The 11,454-nt window shown below is 32.8% G+C and overlaps 1 protein-coding gene across 1 annotated transcript in view; it reads left to right on the top strand.

Moving 5' to 3' along the window:
* The first annotated feature begins 8,663 nt into the window (after positions 1-8,663).
* Positions 8,664-11,454, top strand: part of LOC110033098 (glycine-rich protein A3-like) — a 5,342-nt gene continuing 2,551 nt past the window's right edge. The window contains exons 1-2 of the mRNA XM_020736967.1: positions 8,664-8,715; positions 9,995-10,224. Of these exons, the coding sequence (XP_020592626.1) occupies positions 10,005-10,224 (220 nt within the window). The 5' untranslated portion in view covers positions 8,664-8,715; positions 9,995-10,004. The remainder of the gene's footprint in view (positions 8,716-9,994; positions 10,225-11,454) is intronic.

The raw sequence follows: 11,454 nt of genomic DNA, 5'->3' as shown, positions 1-11,454 counted from the left end.
GAAAGAGTTTTGTAGTTTTACTGAACTGCTCTCGTTTCAACTCAGAACGTTTGTAGAAAAACTATGTAACCAAGTACAATTTATCCATGATTGTATGGTTAACCGCTGAAATGGTTTGAGCATGATGATTAATAATTGTCCTTTGTATTCTGGTGCATCACTCTTAGGGTGTATTATGGTCAAATTTTACTTATTAGACGTGTTATTGTGTGAAGCTTGAATGTGTCAATCGATAGTTTACTCGACGCCCTAAATTTTTAGAAATTGCTCAAGTTATGATATTGTGCCTAAATCATGACTCCATAGAGGACATTATATATATACATGTGTGTGTGTGTCCAATGCCTTGAGGGGATGGTTACAGTGCCTAGTTTAGGCTCAATACCCCGGTGCCTGTTGAATCGCCACGACTTATTGCAGTGCCTCAACCCTAGTAATCATATTTGTGCAGTTCTCAAATTTAAGTTGTGATTCTACCTGTTGGAAGTGTAAGCGTTGGAGTTCGATTTTGAGTTTGTCTCGTGTAGAGGAGAGGAAGGAGTGTTCTTGAGTTTCAAAAATATAGAGAGGCTTGAGTGTGGTATAATTTATATAATTTTTCTCATTTTTAATAGTGGATTTTTTTATGTAGTGTTACCCCGTGGTTTTTTTCCTGTTCTCATATTCCTCCACATAAAATTTTGGTGTTTTTTGTATTTTCTATGAATTTTTTGTTTTGTGTGTTTTTGTTCTAATTTTTACTTGGGATATCTCGATTTGGTTTTTCCATCTCTCTCCTAACAAGTAGTATTAGGGTCGGGTTTTTGAAGTTCTTTGGTTCGAGTAGGAGCAATGGTCAACGAAAGCGAGGTACAAGATTAAGAAGTTTAATGGTACAAATTTTGTTTTCTAGAAAATACAAAATGAATATTTTCTGTGTCAAAAGAAATTATATTTGACACTGGATAGAATCACCAAGAAGTCAAAATTAATGAATTTGGAAATGGGAAGTTCTTGATTGAACATTGTGATCCGACTTTCAATTTTTTAATCTGTTGCTTTCAACCTTGTTAATAAGAAGACTAGTATTGATCTTACGGTTGCACTAACAAGAATTTAGGAGAAATTTTTGAATTTAAACAAAGTCTTTCTGATGAAGAGATTATCCAATAAGAAGATGATGGTTGACAGCATAGTGGCTGAACATTTGAATAATTTCAGTACTGTGACAAAACAGTTGTGTTCTATTTGCATCTCAAGTTTGATGATGTGGTAAGGGCACCATTATTCCTATCTTCATTAATAGTTAGCTGGGATGGACTAGTTCTTGTGGTAACTCTTCAGATAATATGAAGTTAAACTCTGATGATATTGTGGAGTAAGTGTTTTGTAAGAAGACTAGGAATGAAACTTCAAATTCTGCTTTGAATGTTAAACCAGATGACAGAATTTGGATAGAAACTTAGGCAAGGATTAATTCAAGTACAGGAGATGAAAGTCAGTAAGAGAAAAAAGAGACGTGAATGTTGGAGCTACAGGAAGAAATGTCACTTTAAAAAGGAACTTAAAGTTGTAATACCCAAAATTTTTACATAGGATAATTAACTACAATACTCAATCATATATTTCAGTATTGGATGCTTCAATATGTTCATTAAGATGCATTTTTTATGCTATTTAAGCCTTTAAAGCATTTTTCAAAATAATTGGTTAATAAATAATAAATAAATACTCAAAAATATATAAAAGAAAGTTTTGATCCATAAATTTTGAATAATTTTTATGAGTCTAACTTACAAACTGCCTTCACTAAAATATTGAAAATGATGAATTTTAAATGCTATGATTTTTCCATATTTTTTATAATAAATATAAATATGAAAATATAAGATTAATGGTACAATTGTAATTTATGTATATGTGCGAGTATAAATTTATTTTTAGAGCCATCCGATATATGTTTTGGAAACTGTTTTCACCAGAGTTTCCTAGACATGATAAACAATCTTATAACTATTTTTTTATAATATTTGGAGTTTTGTATTTGAAGATATAAGCGGCTTTATATGAACTATGAAAATGAAAGTACTTGGATAATTGTAATACACCTTCTTAGAAATATTTCACTCATTTATCACTTATAGAATCTTCATGTTGAGCTTCCCTTTCCTTAAACCGTAAGCCATTTTGGTGAAAATAAGGGAGAAAGCAAGGAAGAGAGAAAACAAAATCTTGTTTTTGGAGGAGGCTGCATCTCGATTTTTGTGCAATCTGCTACTTGAAAAAAATGTCCGATTCAAGGTAGGCTACTGTTATATTATCTTTGATTCGAATCATTTTCTTTTTGTGTATTTTCCACACTCTTAGTTGCCCAAAACTTGCAAAATTGATGGTATCTCCTTATTTTGAAAACTTCCACCGTGTAAAAAAACTTTTAATAGGTATCTCCTTATTTTGAAAACTTCCACCGTGTAAATTTTAATGTTGTTGCCTAAGCTATTCTGTACATTTTGGTATATGTATATTAAATTTTGGCCAGGTATTTCTTTTTTTTGAGGTAAAAATTCTGATTTGAGTTATATAAAATGTTATGAAATATAATTAAACTTATATATACCATGAAATACTGACATAAAGATGAGTACATACATGCTTAATATGTAAATTTTATTTTGATTGGTGCAACAGTTTGGCTATATTATTGTATATTATGGATTTCCCAATTTTTTTTTTATATGCATGCTTTACATATATATTGTAATGTCGAATATATTATGATTTTTTGAAAAAGCTATGATATTGTGGAATGTGTGTATGCAAGAAAGACTGGTTACTGCGCAGGAGGGTGAGCCGACAGACTTATCTTTAAATGGGTTAATGATGTAAAGATGATACATGATGGTAATTATAAGGGGTGATATGATATGATATGATACGAGTGCCGACAGACTATGGGTAACGACTCAGGATATTTTGTTGAGGTGGGTTAAGGGGAAGTTGATCCTACTCTCTTCCTCCCTTGGCTTTGTTTTCCAATGCCCCTTAGAATTTGTTAGAAATTCTATAATAACCTGATAATCAAATGCAAAGAACTTTGAATAGTAGTTATCGGGAATATCAATAAGGCATAAAAGGTTGTGTCAAAAGGAACTTATATCAATAAGACATAAGAGGTTGGTCAAAAGGAACTTACCTGCCCCGCACAATAACTCGCCCGTCAACGGACTCATGGGTGTTAGAATAGTATTATTGAACTACTGGTGCAATGGCATGACCGACAATGTTGCAAAATCTATCCCATAGTCAACTCGATATCATGGCTTGAATCGCAGGCCCCGGGTTATGAAAAATTCTCTTGAGAATCAATTTCTTTCTCAAGATTGAATTGGAATATCGCTGGGATGCCGCTAAACCTACAAATTTTCTTTCATCATAATAGGTAACTCACCTACCCCTCATCCTAAGCAGCATTGTGGAATGCTTTAGAAAGGCTAAAGAGAAAACCCCAAAAACTCACGATAAAATCCAAAAAGGAACGAAGATATTACCTAAGAGGAGGAAGAGCCAACAGATCCGAGCAATTTGCGGTGGATTTGTGCCCCCGGGAGGTTTCTACTTCTAGTTAAGGTATGGCGCAGAAGCTTAGAGGCATTGAGGAGAAGAAATGTGTGAAACACGGAGGCGAAACGGGCTAAAAAAAAGGAGAGGACGTGGTCACGCGGATCACGCTTGACGCCCAGGCCATGCTGGCGTGGCCACACCCCTTTGGAAGATCTTAGCCTTGACTTAGTTCTAAGTTTTCCTAAGACCAAAAGGTCATATTCTATCATAGTGGTAGTAGATAGATTTTCCAAAATGTCTTCCTTTATAGCATAAAAGAAGACCTATGAAGCCATTAATGATGCAAAATTGTTCTTTAGAGAAATATTTTGACTGGACAGTCTTCCTCACAGCAGCACCTCAGATCGCGATGTGTAGTTCATGAGTTGTTTTCGAAGAGAGTGGTGAAAGCACCTACAAACCAAACTCAAATTCAATGCATATCACCCCCAATATGATTGACAGACTGAGATTGTTATTCAAACATTGAGTAATATGCTATGATGTATTGCAGGTGACAAATGAAAACAGTGGGATGATATGTTAGGGCAGTACAATTTTGCTTTCAATGCTGTTGTTAATAGAACAACAAGTAAAACACCCTTCGACATTGTGTACGCAAAGGAACCAAACCATATGGTGGATGTGATTGTATTACCCAATTCTTAGAATCCAAAAGATGTAAAATTAGTTAAGGACTACGATCAAATGCTATGGGACGCGAAGACCAAAATTGCTGACAGTAATCAATTGTATACAAAAAAATGTGATGAACATCTCAGGAAAACAGTCTTTAACCTAAAAGACTTAGTTATGATTTGCACATGCAAAGAGAGGATTGCTACTAAGACATTATAATTAACATCTCAAGAAGACTGTATATCTGATTAAAGCTTGCATCAATGATACTGCTTATATAGTTTATCTTCCCTCCTACTCATATGCTTTTAAAGTAACAGCTTTTTATAGTTATCAACCACTATAGGAAGGAGTCGTGCCGATTACCGAACTCGAGAAGAGCTCTTCTGTGTATGATGGAAAATGATGCAACTGCTATGTGTTGTGTACCCAAATTTTTTTATTTCTAATTTATCTGTTTAATCCCTGCTTTCTTACTATATTTTAATTTTTAGTAGTACATGTTTTTTTTAGTCTTAATAGTAGTTAAGAGTTACTTATATAGGTTTAACTAGTACCAAAGGACAGTCTGTTGTCATTATTCCTCTACCTGTTGCAGACAAGATATTCTTCCCCGTCTCCGTTTTCTGTTCCTTTGTTATGTTCAAGTTGTGTTGCATCAACTAGATACTGGCCTTTTTGGTGATTTAAAATACCCAATTGATGTTGACAACGTGCTTAGATTAGGCATCGACATTATTTGAGTGAGCAGCTGACAATCTTTTCTGCTTCCAAGAGGTCAATGTAATTGGCGATGACAAAGGCAATGTTATTGTGATGAGAGGGAGGAAACAATTTCGTAGGAGTTAGAATGTATCCAAATTAATGTAATTAGTCGATGAAAATTGACAAACATTGATGTTTTTAATAGTAGTCGAATGATGATGATCGAGTGACGATGTCTTGACAGTAATAGTTCAACAGTTGTAATTGTTAAGTATCTATTGATGGGTAGAGCTTTAAGATTCATTAAGCTTTAAGGTTCATTAAATTCTTTAGCTCCATACAAGTCTATATCCCTACATGTAGAGTGAGTGTTAATTTATAAATTTTATAATAATTTTTTGGTTATTCTCGTCAAAAGTTTTAAAAATTCTTTAGCTCCATACAAGTCTATATCCCTACATATAGAGTGAGTGTTAATTTATAAATTTTATAATAAGTTTTTGGTTATTCTTGTCAAAAGTTTTAATTTTTTTTTCAAAATTTTTAAACATTCCATCACGTGGCTTAAAAGAATGCCCTTGATTATTTGATATTTTAAAAAAAAATTGAATGTTAGTGACAACAAAATTTAATGGTCATGAGCTCATTAAATTTCTCTTGCTATGATACTTATTTTGATTGTAAATTCATAATAAACAAAATTCATTTAGGGTGTGTTTGGGGCAGCTTGTGCGTTTCAGGATGAGCTGCTTATCTTGAGCCTGCGGCCTACATTTAGTGTAAAAATTCAAACGTGATTTCGGATAAGCGGACGAAACGCGCGAACCAAACGGTACGGCGACGCTTTCAAAACGCCGCCCTCACTTATAAGCTGCCCCAAACGGGCCCTTAGTCCAATTGTATGAGTTTTGATCATATATTTCAATGCATTATTTAGATCCATTAGGATTTAAATCATATTATTTTCTTATGTCGTTTAGTTTATCTTATTCAAACATTTTTTTTTACTATAATTTTCTTAAGTTCTGATGGTTGGGAAGCCGGGCATAAACATTACATTACGATCCATATTTCCTATTAAGGGATTTTCTTATTAAAATAGTAATAGTAATAATAATAATTCATAATCATTGGCACACATTATTTTTTGAAAAAATTAGGAAGTAAAATTTTAAAATCAAATCGTCTAATCTCCAAGTTAAAATCAGATGATCATATATCATTAGGTCACTAGCATACAGGGCAGAATCAGCTTTTTTTTTTTTTTTAAGGGTGGTGAATTGCCTTCCTAGTCCCAACATGGGAGGTGGGGCTAGGGCAACAAATACAAAATGATATTTTAGTAGGGGCAAAATTGATATTTCAAGAGCGATAAAATTCATATAAGTAAAAATAAGAATTTGAGGAAGACAATTGCCCTCTGTACCCTTCCTGGGTCCGCCTCTGCTAGGGCTGTCAAAAAAGCTCGTTGTTCGCGAACAGTTCGTGTTCGGTTCGTCAATGAGTTCGTGTTCGATTCGTTCGATAAGTAAACGAGATAAACGCGAACAAATTTTTTTCGTTCTGTTAGTTAAACGAACCAAACACGAACAGTGATGCGTTCGTTCGCGTTCGAATCGTTATTGTTTGAAATATAAAATAATATAAAATAATTATATGTACAAAATTTATTATATTTTAAAACATTAAATTTTATAAATTATAATATATAATAAAATAATAATATTATTAATATTAATATACTATAGTAGTAATATACTAATATAGATATTGTATATTTATATAATATAAGTTATATAATTAATATATAATATTATTTTTATATATTAATATTAGGGATGTCAAATTGGCTCGTCGTTCGCGAACAACTCGTGTTCGGCTCGTTCGTTAAGAAACGAACACGAGCTTATTTCAAACAAACTCAATTTTAAACGAACCGAACACGAACACAAGCTTTGTTCGTTCGTTTTTGGTTCGTTTACACCCCTAGCCTCTGCTAGCATATAGGGTGTGCATTATTTTTGTGAAAAATTGTAAAAACAAAACCAAATCAAGTTCATTTGGGCGATTCGACTCAGCTCTGAGATAGCAATTGAATTTTTGGTTTTAAAATTTTAATATTTCAATTTCAAGTCCCAGATTGGTTTTGATCTTCACCAAATTAAATAAACCAAAAATAAATTAAATTCACTTGAAAAGTACTAAATGGAGCACATAGCATGCTTATTTCTAATTTGCTTAAAATTTCTAAATATGAATGGAGCGTGTGTAATTTCTAGTTTTGGAGTATAGTGTCAAAATATCTTAATTTTAGGATCAAGTTTAGTCAAAATTAAATTGATTAAACCGAAATATATTTATATTCCATTTGAATCATTTAAGTAACAATTTGTCCGGTTTGATTTTTTATATTACAAATTTTGATCAATTTAATTGGACCAATTTCATATTCATTTAAACTGATTTGCAAACTAATCCAAACTAGGGCTGTCAAAATGACTCGTTGTTTACATATTCATTTAAACTGATTTGCAAACTAATCCAAATTAGGGCTGTCAAAATGGCTCGTTGTTTACGAACAACTTGTGTTCGGCTGGTTAAGAAGCTCGTGTTCAGCTCATTCGCTAAGGTAACGAGCAGAACACAAACAACACGAGCAAATATTTCTTCATTCGTGTTCGGCTCGCTTTGACTTGAAATATTACTAATCAATTATATAAATATATATATTTTATGAGTAATATTTTTAAAAAATTTAATTGACTACAAGGCTACAAAGATTTATAATCAATTAAAAGTATTAATTAAAAAAATAAAATAAAAATTATTAGTCAATTAATTTTTAAATATTATTATTTCAAGATTTAATAACTTTGCCTCAATTTTTAACATCTTATGGCTACGTGATTTAGGTTGTCAAAATGACTCTTTGTTCGTTAACAGCTCGTGTTCGGCTCGTTAAGCAAACGAGTTGAACACGAATACACTTTTTAAGCCAGACTCAGCTTGTGTTCGGCTCATTTACACCCCTAAGCCAAACAAACCGAAGAATTGCAGTATGGCAAGATTTTTATAAATTTATTATTATTATTAGTACAAATACTTAATACATAAAAATATTCAATAAAAAAAACATATTAATACAAAATAAATTCTCATAACATTTGATGTGTTATTTTTATTTTTCTGACGATGAATAATAAAGTTTAAATTATATAAAATGAAATCATCTCCTTATCCCCATTAAATAAATTTCACATAATTTTAATTTTTTTCACATATTAGTTGAGTTAGGTGAAGAAAAATCACAACGGTTTGACGTATGAAAAGGAAGGACGGCGCCTTCTGTGGACCGAATGCCACGTGGACGGTAGATATGTCCTACCCAAATTCAAAGCATGCCTGTGAAAAGGAAAAACAATTGGGTAGGAAAGGAAATTTCAACTCGATTGAATTAATTTAAGTTGAATATAATATAAATTTAAATAATTATACGTATATGAACTCACTTCTTTCTTCTGCATTAAGAAAAATTATTTTATATGGATACCGCATACAGAGATGCATACTATGTTCAATGTACACCGTTGATCACCGCAAAGATGTATTTCAGTGGGACCCACTTTTTTTTTTTTTTTTTGTGTGGGGTCTTTTTTTTTTTTTTTTTTTTTTTTTTTTTTTTTTTTTTTTTTTTTTTGATTAAGCGCATAACATTTTACTCCATTTATATGAACTCACACCTTTCTATTACTCTTTCTCGTACGCGTTTCTAAGCATCACTTCTGATTAAAAGTAAGATCTTGTTTTTCCTATGATTGTTCTTTCTGCAACCTTCAACTTCTGATCTTCAGTTTTTTTGAACTTTTATCTTTCTGTTTGATGTTTAGTTGTAGCGCTTCGATGGATCTGGCTTTCATTAAAACTTGAAGAAGTTTAATTTCTATAAAGAACATGGCCATTATGTATCAGATTACAGGATGGTTGTTCTTTATTTTATTTTGAAGTTCGAATTCTGATAAGCTTGTGATTACCTTTAAACCTTTTGATCTAGGGAAAGTAAAGCAATAGAAGGTCTTTGGTTTCTCGCATTAGGATTTTGTGTTGTTGCTTCCGGTGAAATCCTGTCATTGGCCCTGCTTGCTGTGCAAATTTAGGGGCTGTTTGGCTGTTGATCAGATTTTATTTATTTATTTATTTCATATAAATGTAAATTTTTGTAAATGTTGGTGTTGTTAAATCCAAAAAATTGTGTTAAATCTTCCTAAATCTTAATCAATTGTTCAATAGATAATTTCTAGACTTAGAATTTAAATGAAAAAGAAGAAGAGGCGAGATTAGGAGAAGTGATGTAAATCTCTTAAATCTTATTTCTCTTTGAATTTATTAGATTTGGGATTTTCCCTAAAATGAAAGAAAATAAGATTTGAGAAGGTAGCTGGATTTATGTGGCTCAAAAAATATTTTACAATTAGGATATTCTTGTAATTCTAGGAGATTATGTACTACAAAGAAAATGTTGGGATCTATAAAATTTTCAATTTAATGTACTACATAAGCAAACGCATCTCTCCACTGAAAATTTTCAATTCCCATATACATAGAGTGTTTGAGACATAAGAATTATTTTCAAACTATATAGACCACAAGACTTTCCAAATCATGAACTATTCAAGAGAAAGAATTCTTAGAAGAATTGAATTGCAGCATCAAAGAACCTTTTTACTGATAAATTTATAGGAAATGGGCCTATATGAGACGAATGTTTGTACTTTTCTATTACCTTTACGTACATTTTTCTCCATACTCTTAAGAGTTATAAATCCTATCAATGCTTGTCAACTTTTGTTTTGCTATATATATATTTTCTTGGACAATTGCCAAAACTGTTGGCAGCAAATCTTCTATTCCAATGGCTGGGAAACAAAAATAGAACTTATTCATCATGCATCGCATTCAAAACATTTATTTGCAAATATTATCACATTTTGCAGGATATGCACAAGAGTGGAAATTAGGTCCACCTAAGTGAAATTAAACTTAATTTCATAACATGCATTTCTTTGGGCTATAGGTGTCGAAAAATGGGAGGTGGGAAGAACAAGCATGATGGATCAGATAGCCATGATAAAGGGCTTTTCTCCCATGGGCATGCTCATCCTCATGAACACCACCCCCCACAAGGCTATCCTCCAGCTCCTGGTGCTTATCCTCCGCAGGGGTACCCTCCACAGGGTTATCCCCCACAGGGTTACCCTCCTGCTGGGTATCCTCATCATGGTTCATCTGCATCTCACCCACAAGGTATGCATGAAAGTATTTAATACAGTGCTATGCTTTATCTCTTTCATGATATTTTTTTCTGAGGGCATTTATATACGAAGGACATTGGCACAGCTACAAAATAGAAAGAGACAAGGAAACAGGGGATAGAGAACCAGGAACTATACTTCCATAATCATTAGCAAGCAAAAAGGTGTCTGCCAATTTGTTATAGCAAATATATATACATATGTATAGGTCTCTCCACTATCAGCACTATCATACATACGTATAATAAGAATAAAGCTAAACACAAATAAATGTCTAATATCCAGTACTAATTAGTAATAAAATACTAATGAGGAAGTATGGGATATAACAGTTGCTGCTTATACGAGAATTCATTGCATCAGTTCCCCTTTGGTTCAGAAGAACTCGACCCGAGTTTGGCGATTTGCTACATCCATCATCCAGTGGAGCCGAATCATCACTAGATCCCCAACATTAAAAACCTTTCTTCTGCGATGGTCATCCACTTGCTGCTTGTACTTTTCATTGCTCTCGATAATTTTTTGCTTCACGTTGCATTACGATTCATCAAAGTCACATGCCATTTTGATCGCTTGGGAACTTTTCGGTTTAGGAATTACAACAACATCAACTATATGGTTTGGTTTTTCAGCATACATAACACTGAAGGGAGTTTTTCTTATTGTTCTATTTCTAGTAGCATTAAGAACATATTTGGCTTGACTCAAGACATCATCCCATTGTTTTGGATGTTTACTCACAAGACATCGAAGTATATTTCATAACCAGCAGTTTACCACTTCAATTTGTTTGTCCGATTGTGAATGATAGGCTGTGTTGAATTTAAGTACGGTTTGTAGAAATTCATGAAAAAAAAAAAAAAAAAAAACTAAGAAACTTGATATAGGCCAATGCTCCTTGCGATAGAACTGCTCCTATTCCCATAGTCTCAATTATACCTTATATCATTAGTCCTGTCGTACTAACTTCACTCACGGAAAAATTATTGTATCAAGACACTTTATATAACTTTGTATTAAATGTCTAATGATATGGCGACACGTGGCAACCTGGGCCTTAGCCGTATATGTCAGTGAATTCAAATTATCACATGAACTCGTATTATTGGACACCTAATACAAATTAATGCAAATTCTACAAATTCTGATGCAATAATTTCTCTCAGGTACGTATGACACCTCACGAGTTCCCTTCGTACCCTACACGTTCTCGGCTTGGAAA

Source organism: Phalaenopsis equestris, unplaced genomic scaffold, assembly GCF_001263595.1.
Source record: "Phalaenopsis equestris unplaced genomic scaffold, ASM126359v1 Scaffold001091, whole genome shotgun sequence".
In the NCBI taxonomy this organism is placed as follows: Eukaryota; Viridiplantae; Streptophyta; class Magnoliopsida; order Asparagales; family Orchidaceae; genus Phalaenopsis; species Phalaenopsis equestris.
This window is presented reverse-complemented; position numbering and strand designations above follow the sequence as displayed.